Consider the following 22,654-nt stretch of genomic DNA (forward strand, 5'->3'; position numbering starts at 1 on the left):
AAGGGAGACATGAAAAGGAGGTGAGATACGGTAGTGCCTGGGATGTTGTCACCATATATGTTACATCGTTGACCCTCCGGAGAACCTTGAACAGTCATGTGAATTGGGGCACATGGTCAGAGACGATGTCGCCTGGAAGGCCATAATGCCAGAAGACCTGCTGGAATAGAGCTTCAGAGACCTGGAGAGCAGTAGGAAGACCAGACAGAGGGAGTAAACGACAGGATTTTGAAAATCTATCCACAACCACCAAAATGGTGGTGAAACAGTCAGAGGAGCGTAGATTAGTAACAAAGTCAATGGGATAGATCGGACTAGGGAAGATGAGGCACGGGAAGAAAAAAGATTTTCCCTGCTGGAGCGTTCCGGGGGGATTTGGTTTGGGCACATTCGGAACAGAAGTTGACGTCACAAGTGACATCCTGAGCCAAGGTGGGCCACCATTATTTCTCAGAGATGGATTGGGTAGTGCGAGAAATACCTGGATGTCCAGCGACAACAGCTGTGTGTGCCCAGGTCAGCAGCCGGTCCCTTATCCCCGTTGGAACATTGAGGTCCTCGGGAGGACAGTTAGTGGGTGCGGGCTCCCTCTCCAGAGCCTGGCGGATGTCCACATCTACATCCCAGACCACAGCAGCTACAACTCGGGAGGATGGGATTATAGGAGCATTATGGACAGGACTCTCTCCCGAATCGTAGAATCAGCTTGGCACAGATTCAGCCTCCTCGCTGTCCGTATGTACTCCAGGTTCCGATGGTTGGTGAGGATGAGAAATGGTTCCTTGGAACCCTCCAGTCAGTGTCTCCACTCCTCTAATGCCAACTTCACCGCCAGGAGCTCTCGATTACCGACGTCGCAATTCCTCTCCGCAGGGACAGTTTCTTAGAGTAATATGCACACGGGTACAATTTCTGTGGATAACCCTGTCTTTGAGACAGAACTTCCCCCACGCCCACCTCTGAAGCATCCACCTCCACCACAAAGTATATCGTGGGATCTGGGTGTTTGACCAATGGGGCGGATTTGAAACGTACCTTGAGTAGACAGAAGGCCTCGTCGGCTGCTGGGCTCCACACCAACCTACGGGGACCATCCTTAAGGAGAGAGTTGAGAGGAGCGGTGGCGGAGCTGAAATTCCTGATGAAATGGCAGTAGATGTTGGCAAACCCCCAAAACTGATGTAACCCCTTTATGGTGCTTGGGACTTGCCATGACCTGACTGCATCTACCTTTTTATTGCCCATCCTCACTCCCTGCGGGCTGATTTGGTAGCCTAAGGAGACAGCCCTCTGATGAAATTGGCACTTCTCAGCTTTGACGAACAGATGGTAAGCCAGGAGATGTTCCAGACACTGAGAGTCAACAACCAGTTGCAAGTGAAACGTTTAAAAAACAACAAACATGAAACGAGACAACATAACAGTAGCATCAACGCATAGACACAGGAACAATGCTTACTGAGGAAAGAACCAAAGTGAGTGACAGACATAGGGGAGGTAATCAGGACCAGGTGAGTATCATGATGACGTTCAGGGGTGTCACGTTCTGACCTTAGTTCCTTTGTTTTGTCTTTTGTTTTAGTATGGTCAGGGCGTGAGTTGGGTGGGTTGTCTATGTTAGTTTTTCTATGATTTTCTATTTCTGTGTTTGGCCTGGTACGGTTCTCAAGGCAGCTGTCAATCGTTGTCCCTGATTGAGAACCATATTTAGGGAGACTGTTTTTGTAACGTCGTTCTTCGTTTGTAGAAAGAGAGTCGGACCGAAATACAGTGTGGTGGTTACTCATGACTTTAATAGAAAAAGTGACACATGAAATAACGATACAAAATACAAAACAACAAACGGAACGTGAAACCTAATTACAGCCTATCCGGTGAAACTACACAGAGACAGGAACAATCACCCACGAAATACAAAGCGAAACCAGGCTACCTAAATACGGTTCCCAATCAGAGACAACGAGAATCACCTGACTCTGATTGAGAACCGCCTCAGGCAGCCAAGCCTATGCAACACCCCTACTCAGCCGTAATCCCAATAATACAAAAAACCCAATACGAACCACAACATATAAACCCAGGTCACACCCTGGCCTGACCAAACAATTAACGAAAACACAAAATACAATGACCAAGGCGTGACAGTTTTCGATTGTGTTTTGTGGGTGGTTATTTTCAATCTTTGTGTGTCTGCACCAGACAGAACTGTTTCGGTTGTCGCTTTGTTGTTTGTTATTCAGTGATCAGATTTTTCATTAAATAAGATGAACACTAGCCACGCTGTGCTTTGGTCCTCACCTTCTTCCCAAGACAGCCGTTACAAGGGGAGCGTAACGATTTATGCCAGGCAAGCGTAATGATGAACCCCAGGACCGGTACCGGCAACATCTACCACCTTAGGGGAGGAGCGGGAGTAGAAATGACACAAATTGTACAATATTATGTCCATATATAGTGCATTCTGGAGAGAATTCAGACCCCTGGACTTTTCCACATTTTGTTACATCACAGACTTATTCTATGGATTAATTAATGGATTAAATTATGTTTTTTCATTATCAATACCCCATAATGACGAAGCAAAAATCTTTTAAATGTTTTTTTAAAACACATTTATAAAAAATAAATACCCTATTTACATAAGTATTCAGACCCTTTATGAGACTGGAAATTGAGCTCTGGTGCATCCTGTTTCCATTGATCATCCTTGAGATGTGTCTACAACTTGATTGGAGTCCACCTATGATAAATTCAATTGATTGGACATGACATAGAAAGACACACACCTGTCTATATAAGGTCCCACAGTTGACAGTGCATGTCAGAGCAAAAACCAAGCCATAAGGTCAAAGGAATTGTCCGTAGAACTCTGGAGACAGGATTGTGTCGAGGCACAGATCTGGGGAAGGGTACCAAAAAATGCCTGCAGCATTGAAGGTCCCCAAGTACACAGTAGCCTCCATCATTCATAAATGGAAGAAGTTTGGAAACCTCAAGACTCTTCATAGAGCTGGCCCAGCCAAAATGAGCAATCGGGGGAGAAGGTCCTTTTTTGGACACCGATTATGGCCGATTACACTGCACTCCACGAGGAGACTGCTTGGCAGGCTGACTACCTGTTACGCGAGTGCAGAAAGGAGCCAAGGTAAGTTGCTAGCTAGCCATAAGCTTATCTTATAAAAAACAAGCAATCTTAACATAATCACTAGTTAACTACACATGGTTGATGATATTACTCGTTTATCTAGCTTGTCCTGCGTTGCATATAATTGATGCGGTGCCTGTTAATTTGTCATCGAATCACAGCCTACTTCGCCAAACGGGTGGTGATTTAACAAGCGCATTCGTAAAAAAAGCACTGTTGTTGCACCAATGTGTACCTAACCATAAACACCGAGGCCTTTCTTAAAATCAATACACAAGTATATATTTTTAAACCTGCATATTTAGTTAATATTGCCTGCTAACATGAATTTCTTTAAACGAGGGAAATTGTGTAACTTCTCTTGCATTCTGTGCAAGCAGAGTCAGGGTATACGCAGCAGTTTGGGCCGCCAGGCTCGTTGCGAACTGTGAGAAGACCATTTCTTCCTAACAAAGACTGTAATTAATTTGCCAGAATTGTACATAATTATGACATAACATTGAAGGTTGTGCAATGTAACAGCACTATGTAGACTTAGGGATGCCACCCGTTAGATAGAATATGGAACGGTTCGGTATTTCACTGAAAGAATAAACATTTTGTTTTCGAAATGATAGTTTCCGGATATGACCATATTAATGACCTAAGGCTCGTATTTCAGTGTGTTATAATATTATAATTAAGTCTATGATTTGATATTTGATAGAGCAGTCTGACTGAGCGGTGGTAGGCAGCAGCAGTCTCGTAAGCATTCATTCAAACAGCACTTTCCTGCATTTGCCAGCAACTCTTCGCTGTGCTTTAAGCATTGCGCTGTTTATGACTTCAAGCCTATCAACTCCCGGGATTAGGCTGGCAATACTATAGTGCCTATAAGAACATCCAATAGTCAAAGGTATATGAAATACAAATGGTATAGAGAGAAATAATTACTAAAGTCCTATAATTACTACAACCTAAAACTTCTTACCTGGGAATATTGAAGACTCATGTTAACTTCTTGCGTCGAGCCATCCCGGATCCGGGATTGTGACTACAGCCTCAAGCCCATTACCATAACGCAACGTTAACTATTCATGAAAATCGCAAATGAAATGAAATCAATATGCTAGCTCTCAAGCTTAGCCTTTTGTTAACAACACTGTCATCTCAGATTTTGAGCAAAAATATGCTTCTCAACCATAGCAAAACAAGCATTTGTGTAACAGTATTGATAGCTATTGATAGCTAGCGTAGCATTTAGCGTTAGCATTCAGCAGGCAACATTTTCACAAAAACCAGAAAAGCATTCAAATAAAATCATTTACCTTTGAAGAACTTCGGATGTTTTCAATGAGGAGACTCTCAGTTAGATAGCAAATGTTCAGTTTTTCCTGAAAGATTATTTGTTTAGGACAAATCGCTTCGTTTTCTGCGTCACGTTTAGCTACAAAAAAAACCTGTATCCACGATTGTGTAAATCTATCCGCAAGCTCATTAGCATAACGCAACGTTAACTATTCATGAAAATCGCAAATGAAATGAAATAAATCTATTTGCTCTCAAGCTTAGCCTTTTGTTAACAACACTGTCATCTCAGATTTTCAAACTATGCTTCTCAACCATAGCAAAACAAGCATTTGTGTAACAGTATTGATAGCCTAGCATAGGATTATGCCTGGCATTCAGCATGCAACATTTTCACAAAAACCAGAAAAGCATTCAAATAAAAACATTTACCTTTGAAGAACTTCAGATGTTTTCAATGAGGAGACTCTCAGTTAGATAGCAAATGTTCAGTTTTTACAAAAAGATTATTTGTGTTGACAAATCGCTCCGTTTTCTTCATCACGTTTGGGTAAGAAAAAAACTGAAAATTAAGTCATTAAAACGCAAACTTTTTTCCAAATTAACTCCATAATATCGACAGAAACATGGCAAACGATGTTTAGAATCAATCCTCATGGTGTTTTTCACATATCTATCGATGATAAATCCTTCGTGGCAGTTGACTTTCTCTTCTGAAGAAATGGAACGTGCATGGACCTAGAGATTACGCAATAATTTCGACACAGAACACCGGGCGGACACCTGGTAAATGTAGTCTCTTATGGTCAATCTTCCAATAATATGCCTACAAATATGTCACAATGCTGCAGACACCTTGGAGAAACGACAGAAAGGGCAGGCTCATTCCTGGCGCATTCACAGCCATATAAGGAGACATTGGAACACAGCGCCTTCAGAATCTGGGGCATTTCCTGTATGAAACTTCATCTTGGTTTCGCCTGTAGCATTAGTTCTGGGGCACTCACAGATAATATCTTTGCAGTTTTGGAAACGTCAGAGTTTTGTCTTTCCAAAGCTGTCAATTACATGCATAGTCGAGCATCTTTTCGTGACAAAATATCTTGTTTAAAACGGGAACGATTTTTATCCAAAAATTAAAAGAGCGCCCCCTATCTCGAAGAAGTTCAAAGGAACCACCAGCTTTCATATGTTCTGAGCAAGGAACTTAAACGTTAGCTTTTTTACATGGCACATATTGCACTTTTACTTTCTTCTCCAACACTTTGTTTTTGCATTATTTAACCAAATTGAACATGTTTCATTATTTATTTGAGACTAAATTGATTTTATTTATGTATTACATTAAGTTAAAATAAAAGTGTTCATTCAGTATTGTGTAATTGTCATTATTACAAATTAGTATATAGAAATCGTCCGATTAATCGGTACCGGCTTTTTTGGTTCTCCAATAATCGGTATCGGCGTTGAAAAATCATAATCGGCCGACCTCTATTGGATTTGCACTAAACAATTTCATATTAGAACAAGGCATTGACAAAATATAGTATAATAATTAGCCTCATACATTGTCTACTGGTATCGTTTTTAAATTGAGAACAATGTAAACAATGTGTGAGCTAAGCTATTCTCTACTTCAGATGCACAACGTCAAGGGGTGCATTGCACATGTCCAAAAGGTTAATGCCATCATACTGTAGGCCAGTGGTTCCCAACTCCGGTCCCCAAGTACCCTCAACAGTGCAGTTTTACTGTAGCCCAGGACAAACACACCTGATTCAACTTGTCAACTAATTATCAGGCCCTTAATGAGTTGAATCAGGTATGTTTGTTTTTCAAGATGAAAACTAGTTCAGCTTGAATAATAGTTAAGTTAACAATTAAGACAAGTTTAAAACACTTAACTTCAACGAATCAACACATATAATGTCAAGGTGTACAAGAAAGCTCACTCACATGTAAAGGTTAGACATTTTAGTTACAAGTAGGCTATTACTAGCAAAGCATAATTTCAGGTGAACAAAAAAAAGTAAATACCAGAGGTGGCCAACCTCACTCCACTAATTCCTGATCTACTGGGTGAGCAGACTTCCGTTCCAGCCCAGCAATAGTACACTTGATTATTAACTAATTATGTTTGATACATTGAATCAGGTGTGTTAGTGCTGGGCTGGAACAGAAGCAGGGTTGGCCTACTCCAGTTGTAATAGGTTTATACATTGTATAACTTTCACAAACTTTGCCAACATAGGTACACATATAATTCATGGTATACAAGAAAGTACCCTATTTCTCTTGGGACATTCATTGGGACCTCTTCATCTACAGCCGGGGACCTCTTCATCTACAGCCAGGGTTACACGGCTCTCTATCTGAGGACAGAAAACATCACAAAGAAACAGGCTGCATTATAGTAAAATTAGACAGCCCTGAATATTATACTGCTCTATCCAGAGTAGCCTAATCTCCTTTCTCTGACAGCTGGAACTGCTAGATAATACTTTCACCCCCTTCCATGGTTGTTAGCTAGCTAACTACCTAGCTAAAGATACATTTAGTTACAACAATAAGTACATCAATATAGCTAGCTAACTAGCTAACGTAAACTCACCCCATTCCGTACAAATTTGCGCAACCGCGACATTCAAACAAGGCTTCAAAGAAAACTAATGGGACTGTAGCGACTGTGTTGACTTCAAAATCTGGGGTGTGAACTACGTTGTGAACTACGTTTCTATTCAAGCGTTGATCTACATGGTAATGGCTCTATAGTATTGGAGGTTGCACGCATAAAGCTACTATTTCTGTCTTACAATCTCTCTCCACCAGGTGTAGCACTTCTCTCATCGTTTACAAACAAGAAATGGACAGTGATGGGGGTAAGGGGGGGATACCTAGTAATTTTTTGCGTCATCACTTTCAAAGCCGCTGTTTACTTCTGAATATCACTTTAGCACCGCCCTAAAAAACAGATTCAAATTCGACACAAACCTTCAAATAGGTATGTAATGACACATTAGATAAACTCTTTATAGTGTTTTATTTACACTTTAAAATCTGATAAGGTGATGAATTGGACAGATCAAGAGAAAAAAAGCAGTTTTTCCACACATCTCTCCTTCTCACTATCACGCATTAGTTTCGCTTCCCCACCCGCCATTTTTAAAAAGACCAGAAGGAGCTCATTGCCTTCTTGAATTTTGCAGAAACGGGCAGCGTGGAGGTCATGACATTAATTTTGTTGGAAAGGGGAGAAATTGTGCTTTACAATGGTGTTGATCTGGAGGTATTACGTTTTTGGGGCACTAAAATAAGGTCAATTGTATGGACCAAAGGCGATGTACAAAAGTGAGTGAGTTTACGTTAATATGAAGTTAGCAAGCTGGTGATATTTAATTCACTTAGCTATGCTGTATGTAAAGTTAGCTGACTACGGTAGCTATTTGAGTTAGCCTGCACACTACGTTTCTGTAGCAAGCTAGCTAATAATACATAGTTTTTGATCATTTTCAAAATATATTAACTTACTTGAATAGGTTTTCTGGGTCCTCAGAAAAAATAACTAATGAGTAATCTTCCCAAAGTTTCTGGTGGTAGCAGAATGCAGCCAGCCATGTGAACGATTGTAGGCAGCCGACAGACTGACAACGGTTTTCCAACGTGGCGTCTGGTGTGATTGCTAGGTGATTTGTGATACAACACAAAAGTCCTCTATAGATAAGTACAATGCTGATTTGTCTGTTTTTTTTTGTGGCATCGATGAAGGTATTTGATTGGGGAATGGGGATACATTTTCATGATGGGAATTTAATTAATCAATAAATGTGGGGAAACAGAAGACCTGCAAAAATAATATGTTTTGTTTAAATTCCCTTGGTGCAACTGCATGGTATTTACAACTATAATGAGTCAAACAGGAAAACGCTCATCCAGAGACGGCGCTGGGGACTTTAAGACAGGGAAACTTAAGTTAGTTTTATCTAATTTCTATTAGCATGTTAAGAGTGCAACCAGAGGAAGACCACCTTTACTCCACACACAGAGACGCACACAAAGCTCGTCCACCATTTGGCAAATCTGACCATAATTCTATCCTCCTCATTCCTGTTTACAAGCAAAAAATTAAAGCAGGAAGCAGCAGTGACTTGGTCTATAAAAAAGTGGTCAGATGGAGCAGATGCTAAACTACAGGACTGCTCTGCTACTGTAGCACAGACTGGAATATGTTCCGGGATTCTTCCGATGGTATTGAGGAGTACACCACATCAGTCACTGGCTTTATCAATAAGTGCATTGAGGACGTCGCCCCCAAAGTGACTGTACGTTCATACCCCAACCAGAAGCCATGGATTACAGGCAACATTCGCACTGAGCTAAAGGGTAGAGCTGCCGCTTTCAAGGAGCGGGATTCTAACCCAGAAGCTTATAAGAAATCCCGCTATGCCCAACGACGAACCATCAAACAGGCAAAGCGTCAATACATGATTAAGATCGAATCGAATATACATGCAATACATCATCCAAATTGCATGATAGTCCATGACTACTGTAAGTGGCTAAATGAAAATGTTCTATTTTTAAAAAATCCTAAAACAACAAATTAGGCCAACTTTATTATAAATTAGGCCATTATCCCAGTCAATCATGAATAGTAATAATTCTTCACATTTTACAGGTGAAACATCCACGCTGAATGCATGCTAACCATTTGATCCCAATCAGTTTCATGAGAATATGCCTTCTGGTTTTCTTGAAAGATGTAAGGGTGGCTAACCAGCTGAACTAACCAAATTTTAGAGCAGATTGAGTGAGACACAGCCACCGCACGAGAAAACAAAAATCTACATTTAAGCACAATCATCCTAAATTGTCATAAGAAATGACATGGTGTTTTTGGTATAACAGTAGCCTGACATTATCATGCTATTCTATTCGGTATGTTAAGTAGAATATGAAAGTGATTTTGTGAGACATAGCACCAGTGGCAATTTTAACATGTAAATCTTGGAGAGGCAAACAAAACATGTTTTTTAGATGCATGACAGCAAAGCCACTACACAACACTAAACAATACATTAATTGCACTATAACGGTGACAAACGGTGCTCACAAACTGTTATGGCCTACATAAAGCTGACCCAACAGCAGAGTCCCAACCGCAGTCCCAACACCTTACCACTGCTACACCTGGCTATTGTCTGGCAGCGAAACAGTTCATTTAGCCTCATTTATTGCCTTTAAAAAAACATAGCTGATATGGCTGACTTACTTAAACATGTGGTTTCTACTGGTAATTGAGATGTACAAACTATGGCATAAAGGGAAGACAAGCGGGTAAGAGGAAATCCGTAATTTCAATTAAGACTATGAGCGAGCAAGGACAGATGTAGTCAATATAACTATTTGTTCAGCACTTTTGAAATGTACAGTGACAGAATTCAGAACATGGGCCGTTCTTACATTATTCTCCCTGTACACCAAGTCAGAACATTGTGTTAAGGTTTTCTTCCGGTGAATGAGAGGTGGACCAATATGCAGCATGGTTATTTCGATACATGTTTAATAAAAGGTAAACACGAACAATACAAAACAAGAAACGTGCCGTGAAAACCTAAACAGCCTATTCTGGTGCAAACTAACACAGAGACAGGAACAATCAACCACGAAACACTCAAAGAATACGGCTGCCTAAATATGGTTCCCAATCAGAGACAACGATAAACACCTGCCTCTGATTGAGAACCACTCCAGGCAGCCATAGACTATTCTAGACAACCCCACTAACCACAATCCCATAACCTACAAAAACCCCAAGACAAAACACACCACATAAATAACCCATGTCTCACCCTGGCCAAAATAATAAAGAAAACCCAAAATACTAAGACCAGGGCATGACAGAACCCCCCTGTCTCCCGGGCCGCACACCTAAACCCATAGGGGAGGGTCCGGGTGGTTGGCTCCGGCGCGGGACGTGGACCCCACTCCAACTAAGTCTCAGTCCGCTTACATTGCGTCCCTAGATTGGCGACCCTCGCCGTCGACCTTGGCCTAGTAACCCTAACCAAGGGCCCCACTGGACTGAGGGGCAGCTCCAGACTGAGGTAGCTCGGGACTGAGGGGTAGCTCGGGACTGAGGGGTAGCTCGGGACTGAGGGGAAGCTCGGGACTGAGGGGAAGCTCAGTACTGAGAGGAAGCTCAGGCAGGTAGATGGATCTGGCAGATCCTGGCTGGCTGGTGGTTCTGGCAGATCCTGGCAGCTCTGGCGGCCCCTTACAGACTGGCAGCTCTGGCGGCCCCTTGCAGACTGGCAGCTCTGGTGGCTCCTTCCAGACTGGCAGCTCTGGCGGCTCCTTGCAGACTGGCAGCTCAAGCGGCTCCTTGCAGACTGGCAGCTCTGGCGGCTCCTTGCAGACTGACAGCTCCTTGCAGACTGACAGCTCCTTGCAGACTGACAGCTCTGGCAGCGCTGAATAGGCAGGAGACTCCGGCAGCGCTGTAGAGGAGGAAGGCTCTGGCTGCGCTGGACAGGCGAGGCGCACTGTAGGCCTGATGCGTGGTGCTGGCACTGGTGGTACTGGGCCGAGGACACGCACAGGAAGCCTGGTGCGGGGAGCTGCCACCGGAGGGCTGGTGCGTGGAGGTGGTACTGGATAGACCAGACCGTGCAGGCGCACTGGAGCTCTTGAGCACCGAGCCTGCCCAACCTTACCCGGTTGAATGCTCCCGGTCGCCCTGCCAGTGCGGCGAGGTGGAATAGCCCGCACTGGGCTATGCAGGCGAACTGGGGACACCGTGCGCAAGGCTGGTGCCATGTAAGCCGGCCCAAGGAGACGCACTGGAGACCAGATTCGTGTTTATGGACATATTCAATCAATCCCTATCCCAGTCTATTGTTCCCACATGCTTCAAGAGGGCCACCATTGTTCCTGTTCCCAAGAAAGCTAAGGTAACTGAGCTAGCCGACTACCGCCCCGTAGCATTCACTTCCGTCATCATGAAGTGCTTTGAGAGACTAGTCAAGGACCATATCACCTCCACCCTACCTGACACAGACCCACTCCAATTCGCTTACCGCCCAAACAGGTCCACAGACGATGCAATCTCAACCACACTGCGCACTGCCCTAACCCATCTGGACAAGAGGAATACCTATGTGAGAATGCTGTTCATTGACTACAGCTCGGCATTTAACACCATAGTGCCCTCAAAGCTCGTCATCAAGCTCGAGACCCTGGGTCTCGACCCCGCCCTGTGCAACTGGGTACTGGACTTCCTGACGGACCGCCCCCAGGTGGTGAGGGTAGGCTACAACATCTCCACCCCGCTGATCTTCAACACTGGGGCCCCACAAGGGTGCGTTCTGAGCCCTCTCCTGTACTCCCTGTTCACCCACGACTGCGTGGCCACGCACGCCTCCAACTCAATCATCAAGTTTGCGGACGACACAACAGTGGTAGGCTTGATTACCAACAACGACGAGACGGCCTACAGGGAGGAGGTGAGGGCCCTCGGAAAGGAAAATAACCTCACACTCAACGTCAACAAAACTAAGGAGATGATTGTGGACTTCAGGAAACAGCAGAGGGAACACCCCCCTATCCACATCGATGGAACAGTAGTAGAGAGGGTAGTAAGTTTTAAGTTCCTCGGCGTACACATCACAGACAAACTGAATTGGTCCACCCACACAGACAGCATTGTGAAGAAGGCGCAGCAGCGCCTCTTCAACCTCAGGAGGCTGAAGAAATTTGGCTTGTCACCAAAAGCACTCACAAACTTCTACAGATGCACAATCGAGAGCATCCTGGCGGGCTGTATCACCGCCTGGTACGGCAACTGCTCCGCCCACAACCGTAAGGCTCTCCAGAGGGTAGTGAGGTCTGCACAAAACATCACCGGGGGCAAACTACCTGCCCTCCAGGACACCTACACCACCCGATGTCACAGGAAGGCCATAAAGATCATCAAGGACAGCAACCACCCGAGCCACTGCCTGTTCACCCCGCTATCATCCAGAAGGCGAGGTCAGTACAGGTGCATCAAAGCTGGGACCGAGTGACTGAAAAACAGCTTCTATCTCAAGGCCATCAGACTGTTAAGCAGCCACCACCAACATTGAGTGGCTGCTGCCAACACACTGACTCAACTCCAGCCACTTTAATAATGGGAATTGATGGGAAATTATGTAAAATATATCACTAGCCACTTTAAACAATGCTACCTAATATAATGTTTACATACCCTACATTATTCATCTCATATGTATACATATATACTGTACTCTATATCATCTACTGCATCCTTATGTAATACATGTATCACTAGCCACTTTAACTATGCCACTTTGTTTACATACTCATCTCATATGTATATACTGCACTCAATACCATCTACTGTATCTTGCCTATGCTGCTCTGTACCATCACTCATTCATATATCTTTATGTACATATTCTTTATCCCCTTACACTTGTGTCTATAAGGTAGTAGTTTTGGAATTGTTAGCTAGATTACTTGTTGGTTATTACTGCATTGTCGGAACTAGAAGCACAAGCATTTCGCTACACTCGCACTAACATCTGCTAACCATGTGTATGTGACAAATAAAATTTGATTTGATTTGAATATGTCAGTAATATGTTGTATAAAAGTGATAATGCCCTCAAAGCCAGCGATTGGAGGATTTATTGGCATGGTTTTCCGGCCAATATATCCTCCAAACTCCGTCCTCTCGGCGTGTTATCACTAAAATAAGAGTTCTGCATAATATGCATATTGTGATCATTGCAAATCATCTCTTTCACAAAACAAAGAATTGTATTCAATTAAAAAACTATATTTTCAGATGCCATATTTATCTAGGATGCAGTTAATCAGAGTACATATTTTTTCTGCATGTTTCAATAAAGTAGCTGATGTGCCATTTGCGGCCTGACAATGAGTGAGGCATCACAAACCAGATATGACAGCCTCACAAGGAGAAGCCCCATGTTTGCATACTTTCTCTTCCTTGCATTAGCAAAGCCAATCCAAATCTTCCCCCAGATCTACAGCACCTGGACTGTCCTCCCCCTCCTTCTCCTCCCACGTCATTGATAACAATCCCTCATTTCCTGAATAGGACCTGCTCAGACAGAGTCTGGAATGCTGTAGTGCTCAATCATGCATGCAGTGCCAGGGCCCTTTGGATACCCTAAACAATTTTTGGGAAATGAGAAACAATCTATCATCACACCCATTCTAATGTGTGGTGCCTGGGATCTGGGCTATATAAGGAGAGGTGCAGAGGGCTTGGGGCAGTCAGACTTTCTCCTCTGCAGTAGAAGGTTACATTCATGGGAAGATCAGTGTTTACCGTGTTACAGACAGTGGCTGCTTTTGCTATTTGTATAGCAGCCCCTACTACAAGTCAAGATGTCACTCTGTCTTCAGATGACCTACAGGCCAGAGCTAAGGTAAACTATTGCTAATTACTGTAGTTCTATATGTGTGTGTATTATTTAATATTTACATATAGTGTACATATTTATCATTGAATGTTATGTTGTTTCTTTGACAACACAATGGAATGTACCAATTGAAACAAACAGTACAGAGACAAACTACCCACGGTTTGGTTGATGGACAATTGTGCATCAACCAAACCGTTAAACTGTACTCGACCACGGACCACTAACTGTCCATTTTTACAAGATTGACAGTTAGCTCTCTGTACAGGCCTATCTATCCCAGTTTTACTCGGTTGCTGGCTCCACCAACTCCATCATGTCCAGGCGAGTGATGATGGACACCCCAGTGGACTCATTTGAGAGAGACCTGAGGAGCATGCAGGACTTCTTTGGGTTGGAGGTGACAGGCAGGCTGGACTCGAACACCCTGGAGGTGATGGCCAAGCCCCGATGTGGGGTCACAGACGTGGCCCGCTACGGACACTTCCAGGGCAAGCCCCGATGGAAGCAGAGCATCGTCACTTACAGGTAGCCTATATACCGGACAGAGACTTCAGAAATTACCAATTGAGTACAAACTACTTGAATCAACTTTGTTTCTACATCATAAAAAAACATAACGTTTAAAAAAATATATATATCAATGTGTTCGTGATGATGTTGAATCAACATGGAAATCTGACTGGATTTTTTAAAAGTCAGCAATGTAAAGACATTTCTGGAATTTTGTATTTTTTCACCTAAGGTTTAGGTTTAGACCTTACAGTGAAATGCTTACTTACAAGCCCTTAACCAACAATGAATTTAAGAAAAATAGATATGTAAAAAAAAAATAAACAGAGAGTAGCAGCAGTGTAAAAGAGGGGTGGGGGTGGGGGGTGTACAACGCAAATAGTCTGGGTAGCCATTTGATTTGCTGATCAAGAGTCTTATGGTTTGGAGGTAGAAGCTGTTAAGAAACCTTTTGGACCTAGACTTGGTGCTTCGGTACAACTTGCCTTGCAAATATTTTCAGTCTCCTGAGTGGGAATAGGTTTTGTCGTGCCTTCTTTACGACTATCTTGGTGTGCTTGGACCATGATAGTTTGTTGGGGATATGGACACCAAGGAAGTTGAAGAGATCAATCTGCTCCACTACAGCCCCGTCGATGTTAATGGGGGCGTGCTCGGTCCTCCTTTTTCTGTAGACCACAATCATCTCCTTTGTCTTTATCATGTTGAGGGAGAGGTTGTATCCTGGTACCACATGGCCAGATCTCTGCCTCATCTTTGTCGGTGATCAGACCTACCACCGTTGTGTCGTCGGCAAACTTAATGATAGTGCTGGAGTCATGCTTGGCTATGCAGTCATGAGTGAACAGGGAGTACAGGAGGGGACTGAGCATGCACCCCTGAGGGGGCCCATGTTGAGGATCAGTGTTGCAGATGTGTTGTTACCTACCCTTACCACCTGTGGGCGTGTCCAGTTGCAGAAGGAGGTGTTAAGTCCCAGGGTCCTTAGCTTAGTGATGAGCTTTGTGGGCACTATGGTGTTGTATGCTGAGCTGTAGTCAATGAATAGCATTCTAATGTAGGTGTTCCATTTGTCCAGATGGGAAAGGGTAGTGTGGAATGCAATAGAGATTGCATCATCTGTGGATCTGTTAGGGCGGTATGCAAATTGGAGTGGGTCTAGGGTTTCTGGGATAATAGTGTTGATGTGAGCCTTTGAAAGCACTTTATGGCTACAGACATGAGTGCTACGGGTCGGTCGTCATTTAGGCAGGTTACCTTAGTGTTCTTGGGCACAGGGTCTATAGTGGTCTGCTTGAAACATGTTGGTATTACAGACTCAGTCAGGGACAGGTTGAAAATGTCAATGAAGACACTTGCCAGTTTGTCAGCGCAAGCTCGCAGTCCTGGTTATCCGAAAGGAAACACTTTGACGTTTGTGGAAATGTTAAAAGAATGTAGGAGAATATAACACAATAGATCTGGTAAAATATAATATAAAAAAAAAATATATATATGTATTGTATTTTCTTTGTACCATCTTTGAAATGCAAGAGAAAGGCCATAATGTATTATTCCAGCCCAGCTGCAATTTAGATTTTGGCCACTAGATGGCAGCAGTGTATGTTCAAAGCTTTAGACTTGATCCAATGAACCATTGTATTTCTGCTCAAAATGTTGTATCAAGACTCCCCAAATATGCCTATTTTGTTTATTAATAACTTTTCATGTTCAAAACTGTGCACTCTCCTCAAGCAATAGCATGGTATACTTTCACAGTAATAGCTACTGTAAATTGGACAGTGCAGTTAGATTAACAAGAATGTAAGCTTCATGCCAATGTCCTGGGAATTTTTCTTGTTACTTACAACCTCATGCTAATCACATTAGCCTACGTTAGCTCATCCATCCCGTGGAAGGGACACCGATCCCGAAGAAGGTTAAGGTCTTACTCATATTGGCTGCGGCGAGTGTGATCACACAGTCATCTGGAACAGCTAATGCGCTCATGCATGTTTCAGTGATCCTTGCCTTGAAGCAAGCATAGAAGTTATTTAGCTCATCTGGTAGGCTTGTGTCACTGGGCAGCTCTTGGCTGTAATAGTTTGCAAGCCCTGCCACATCCGACGAGCGTCGTAGCCGGTGTAGTACGATTCGATCTTAGTCCTGTATTGATGCTTTGCCTGTTTGATGATTCGTCGGAAGGCATAGCGGGATTTTTTATAAGCTTCCGGGTTAGAGTCCCACTCCTTGAAAGCGGCAGCTCAGCCCTTTAGGTCAGTACGAATGTTGCCTGTAATCCATGGCTTCTGGTTGGGGTATGTACGTACAGTGACTGTGGGGACGACGTCCTCAATGCACTTATTAATAAAGCCAGTGACTGATGTGGTGTACTCCTCAATGCCATCGGAAGAATCCCGGAACATATTCCAGTCTGTGTTAGCAAAACAGTCCTGTAGTTTAGCATCTGCTTCATCTGACCTCTTTTTTATAGACCAAGTCACTGGTGCTTCCTGCTTTAATTTGGTCAGATTTGCCAAATGGAGGGCGAGGGAGAGCTTTGTACGCGTCTCTGTGTGTGGATTAAAGGTGGTCTAGAATCTTTCTCTCTCTGGTTGCACATTTAACATGCCGATAAAAATGAGCTAAAACTGATTTAAGTTTCCCTGCATTAAAGTCCCCAACCACTAGGAGCGCCGCCTCTGGATGAGTCTTTTCCTGTTTGCTTATGGCGGTATACAGCTCATTGAGTGTGGTTTTAGTGCCACTATGTGGTAGTATGTAGACAGCTACGGAAAATACAGATGAAAACTCTCTAGGTAGATAGTGTGGTCTACAGCTTATCATGAGATACTCTACCTCACGTGAGCAAAACCTCGAGACTGCCTTAGATATCGTACACCAGCTGTTGTTTACATATATGCATAGGCCCCTGCCCCATGTCTTACCAGAGGCTGCTGTTCTATCCTGCCGATAGAGTGTATAACCTGCCAGCTGTATGTTCTCAATGTTGTTGTTCAGCCACGGCTCGGTGAACCATAAGATATTAGAGTTTTTAATGTTCTGTTGGTAGAATATACGTGCTTTCAGTTACTCCCATTTATTTTCCAGCGATTGAGCGTTAGCTAGCAGGACGATGGCAAATTTTTGCAGATTTTAGCAGATTTTTTAGTGAAATTTAAATTTCCAGCGAATGATGGGGATCTGGGCCTGGTAGGGTGTTCCCCTGCAGCACCATCATATTATCCTTTCGACATACGCCTTGTTTCCTGAATCGGGTCACATTTCAGTGGCCTTTTATTGTCCCCGGCACAAGGTGCACCTGTGTAATGATCATGCTTTTTAGTCAGCTTCTTGATATACCACACTTGACAGGTGGATGGATTATCTTGGCAAAGGAGGAATGCTCACGACCAGGGATGTAAACAAATTTGTACAAAATTTGAGAGAAATAATATTTTTGTGCACATGGATTTTTTTTTCAGCTAATGAAACAACACTTTACATGTTGCGTTAAAATTGTTTGGTTTTTATTCAGTAGACATATGAGCACCGGTGGAATTAGAAAAAAACTGTTACACCAAATCCACACAGTTACACCAAATCCACCTATAGATATTGGTCTTGAAAATGGGGATCGGTATATTCCTACACTACTAAACAGAAGTGTGCTAAGATTTTCAAAACATAGCAAACATAATTGGATTTGCAAGTTATGACACATGGCAAACAAACAGGATGATGAAAAGCCACAACAAGTACATGATGGGCATTCGGATAACCAATACATAATACGATGGTTTCTCCTATTTATTTTCCCAGAATTACTGAGTACACGCATGACCTGAGTCGGCGTGAGGTGGACTCCACCATCGCCCAGGCCTTCAAGCTCTACAGCGACATCATCCCACTGGACTTTAAGCAGATCTACAGTGACACCGCTGACATCATGATCCTGTTTGGAGCCAAATGTGAGTTCTGTTCAGTCACTCCTGTTCAGAGATAGAGTTGATATGTTGAACCACAAGCATGTTTTGTATTTGTTAATTTAAGAGCAATTGTATTAGGAATACTGTTTCTTCCCTTTTTAAACCAGACCACGGTGACTTCTACCCCTTCGATGGGCCGAATGGTGTCTTGGCCCATGCAAACTCTCCAGGAGAAGGCGAAGGTGGTGACACACACTTTGATGAAGATGAGTCTTGGACTCTGAGCCAGAGAGGTACAGGATCAAAGAAACAACACCAATAAACCCTACAGTTGCTGTACTAAAATACTTCAAATCAATTCTGACAGTACCGTCATAGTTTTTACCTAAGCATCTCTCTCTGACTCTACAACAGGGATAAACCTGCTTCTGGTGGCGGCCCATGAGTTTGGCCATGCTCTTGGATTGGCCCACTCACGAGACAGCTCAGCTCTGATGTACCCCACATATCACTTTGTGAACACAAAAGGATACAGGCTACCTGCAGACGACAGGCGGGGAGTACAGGCCTTGTACGGTGAGTGAGTGTTCAGCCCACTGTGAGAAGGTGGCGACAATTAAACATTAAACGGCTACATCAGGGTCCGTATTCATAAATTGTCTCAGAGTAGGAGTGCTTTTCTAGAATCTGCCCCCCCCCCCTATTATTTATTCTTAAAGAGAAAACTGATCCTTTATCAGCTCTTCTACTCAGAGACACTTCGTGAATATGGGCCCTGAACCTCACAGTACTAGGGAAAATGGTACTGTGTATTAACAGAATATCTATTTTCATAACCTAATATTTAATGTAGTCATTGAAACATTACTCTTCAATTTGTAAGGTGTCCGGACAACACCAGGTCAGCCGGAACCAACAAGACCCAAGCCTAAACCAAAGCCCAAACCAGAACCTAGACCAAACCCTCCAGAAAGATGCAACAGGAACCTTGTCTTTGATGCTGCCAGTACCATTCGGAGTGAGCTGTACTTCTTCAAAGATGGGTGAGACAAACACACACTAACATTCTTTCAATAAGTTTTCAAAGGTGCATGAGGAGCAAACTTTGTTTTCGTGTTATAATCCCGTGTATAGTTTGAGGACCACAATGGAAATACATTTTAAAACTTTTGTGTCCTCCTTGATTAATTTACAGGCATTGTACGGTATCCACATGTGTGGTTGTATTGTCTTTTAAAATGGCCAAATAAATAGATACAAATTTAAACCTGAGGTAAGAAGGAGATTCAGGAACACTTGGAGGACAGTGGAATTAAATAAAAAAGCTTATTTATTGCAACAAGTAGAACATGTTTTTTTTATATAGTTTTATAAGTTTAATCAATTTCTTAGTATCATGCTGTAAGCACAATTTCTTTTTAAATGTAGATGCTTCATAGAAAGTGCTGTTGTATATATCATAAAATGTGCAAGGAATCGTCCTATTGTTGCAATGCAAGCAAAGTATTGTCAAAATCCTGAAACACATTTTCGGTTTGTTTATCAGGTATTACTGGAAGAAGAGTGGCTATTGGAATGGAGTAATGACGAAGACAGTGAAGGGAACCTGGCCTAGCATTAGCCATGTTGATGCTGCATATGAATACAAGGGTCGAGACATCGCCTTACTATTTGAAGGTACAGTATTAACCTATGCTAGGCCCAGCCCAAGTTGCCCAACCCAGTAATCCAACAAGTGCACAGTTAATTCTCTTGCTTTAGTAATAGCAGTGGTTAGATACCCTAGGTACTCAATTTTCTGGCACTGGTTTGAGTGGGAATGATAGAGAACCTGCTCTCTCCCATATCTGTAATATACACTGAGTATACCAAACATTCCTGATATTGAGTTGCACCCCCTTCAAACGTTTTGGATACTCAGTGTGTAACGTTCCTAATCTTTTCTCCAACATTTCTTCTCACAGGAAGAAGGTACTGGGGCACCAGAGGCCTTACCGTCCTATCAGGTTATCCCAAATCCATCTACAACTTTGGCTTCCCCTCATACGTAACCAAGATAGACTCTGCAGTTCATGTGGCATCCACAGGGAAAACCCTATTCTTTGTGAGAAACAAATACTGGAGGTGTGTGACAGTCAGACACTAAATGTGGCTAAATATTTGATTAACTAATGGTCTCCTGTTGTATTCAAACTCATATTGAAATCAAATGTATTGCAGTATCCTAAATGTGTTCTGATCTATACCACAGCTTCAATGAAAGGATGAGCACAATGGACCGTGGCTACCCCAGAAGCATCTCCCAGGATTTCCATGGTATTGGCAGGAAAGTTGATGCTGCTTTTGAAAACCATGGTAGGTGGTGGTGACACTGAAGACACAATACAATCAACCTACCTCAAGCCTTGACATGTTGCTAATACATCTTCTGTGGTTTCTCCTTCAGGTTACATGTACTTTTCAGATGGCCCCAGGCAAACCGAATACCACTATCCATCAAAGAAGGTGAACCGTGTCTTGTTGAACTATGGATGGCTGGACTGCTACTAAAAAGAGAATCATTCATCATTTTCAGCTGTACAAAGTATTGATGTTGTCATCAAGAGCTGTGACTACACCCAATTAGCAATATAGTATTTTTCTAGATATATGCACTTTCAAAGATGACTTTACTGATACCAGTTTTGGAACAAGTGCTCAATTTGATCAGAGAACATTATCATGATGAGACCCAGATGCAGAAACAGGAGGCAGATGGTTGAAGTCTTATAATGTTTAATAATCTAAAAGGTGTAGGCAAGAGAATGGTCATGGACAGGCAAAAGGTCAGAACCAGGATTCCAGGAGGTACAGAGTGGCAGAAAGGCTCATGGCCAAGGCAGGCAGAATGGTCCGGTAGGCGGATACAGAGTCTAGAACAGGCAAGGGTCAAAACCAGGGGGACTAGAAAAAAGAGAATCGCAAAGGCAGGCGTACAGTGAAAAAAACACAGGTTTTCGTGGAACATAGAAGACGAACTGGCACAGAAAACACAGGGATAAATACATTGGGGAAAACAAGAGACACCTGGAGGGGGTGGAGACAATAACGAGGACAGGTGAAACTGATCAGGGTGTGACAACATGTCTGAATTTATTGAAATATGTTGAAAATATATTTCTACAACTTGGGAGTGCATGTAGTTCATTGAGGAATATGTGACAGACACAGTCTATTTCATATATTCATAGTGCATTTGCTATGAACAATTGTTATAGGAAATTATGGGAAATGACTATCCCTCCTTGCGGAGGATTTGAATGGGTGAGGGAAGCCTAGATATAGAACATTTCACATGAATTTAAACTATGTCACTACGTCATTAAAACTATCATGTATTTTTTTACTGAAAGATACTGTTGTAAACAGGCCTTCAGGCAGGGAATCTACAACAGTTTGAAACTAGAAAGTTTGAGCTAGTTTATTAGCACTGATCCTAAGTAAAATGGTGGACGCATTCAAACTAGAATTTCTGTCTATGGCGCTTCCTCACTCTCCAACCCATGGAAATATAATACATGTGCTTGACTTGTGGAGCAAACTGACACGAATAGAACATTTAGCAACTCTTCATTGCTTCTTTATTGTTGTTAAACCAACAAGTTTAGTCCAACCGGCCTTTGGCCTTCCTAGGGTCTTTACTGACTGACCTATGAAAGAGAATTTTATTTGTTTTCAAAATGGGACCAATCACAATATTGCCAATCTATTGGTCAGTTCAAAAACCCATTGCCCAGATTTTTGACCCTGATGGGGGCCCAAAGGTGTTGATAGCCTAACAATGAAGAAAACAATTTTATCTAGGCCCTACTTCCACTGTCTTCGAGTTGCTGAATTTTCTTCAATGCTGTCTATGGTTGGGAAGAAGTTTTGATAGCTTTTGATAAACATTCGGATGAGGATTGTAACTCTTTGAGCGGAGTGGCAGGTTCAAGATCATCTCTCTCGGGGGCCAAGGAGCTGTGACTTGTCCATAACTCTGCACGGATCATTCAGGGCACCTTTTTTGACCCCCACCTGGTTAGCTAAAAAAAAATACAAATTATAATATTTTTTGTTGTTACCCGTTTTGCATGTTATTTTGGCATTAATATGTGTGTCACACATCAGTTTGCAAACAATAAAGCCGCATACAAACATGGTCTCTGTTTTGCTTTCTTGAGTAAGGCAGCTCCAAAATGCAGGTGTTTCAGCCTAGCTTAGTGCTCTCTGTGGTGGTGGGGCAGCCAGCAGAAAATACAGAGTGTAGGGGTTGGTAATGTTCTCTAGCTGTGCCGTAATTGGCTCAGTGTTCTGTCACTCATGGGGAC

At 42.8% G+C, this 22,654-nt stretch overlaps 1 protein-coding gene across 1 annotated transcript in view; it reads left to right on the top strand.

Moving 5' to 3' along the window:
* The window catches only part of LOC118391192 (uncharacterized), a 36,425-nt gene extending 13,939 nt beyond the window's left edge, over positions 1 to 22,486 (top strand). Inside the window, exons 12-21 of the mRNA XM_035782311.2 lie at positions 13,759 to 13,890; positions 14,153 to 14,412; positions 18,199 to 18,347; positions 18,473 to 18,598; positions 18,720 to 18,881; positions 19,189 to 19,348; positions 19,852 to 19,982; positions 20,270 to 20,429; positions 20,557 to 20,660; positions 20,752 to 22,486. Coding sequence (XP_035638204.2) covers positions 13,759 to 13,890; positions 14,153 to 14,412; positions 18,199 to 18,347; positions 18,473 to 18,598; positions 18,720 to 18,881; positions 19,189 to 19,348; positions 19,852 to 19,982; positions 20,270 to 20,429; positions 20,557 to 20,660; positions 20,752 to 20,855 — 1,488 coding nt within the window. The 3' untranslated portion in view covers positions 20,856 to 22,486. The remainder of the gene's footprint in view (positions 1 to 13,758; positions 13,891 to 14,152; positions 14,413 to 18,198; positions 18,348 to 18,472; positions 18,599 to 18,719; positions 18,882 to 19,188; positions 19,349 to 19,851; positions 19,983 to 20,269; positions 20,430 to 20,556; positions 20,661 to 20,751) is intronic.
* The last annotated feature ends 168 nt before the right edge of the window (positions 22,487 to 22,654 follow it).

Source organism: Oncorhynchus keta, chromosome 12 (genome assembly GCF_023373465.1).
Source record: "Oncorhynchus keta strain PuntledgeMale-10-30-2019 chromosome 12, Oket_V2, whole genome shotgun sequence".
In the NCBI taxonomy this organism is placed as follows: domain Eukaryota; kingdom Metazoa; phylum Chordata; class Actinopteri; order Salmoniformes; family Salmonidae; genus Oncorhynchus; species Oncorhynchus keta.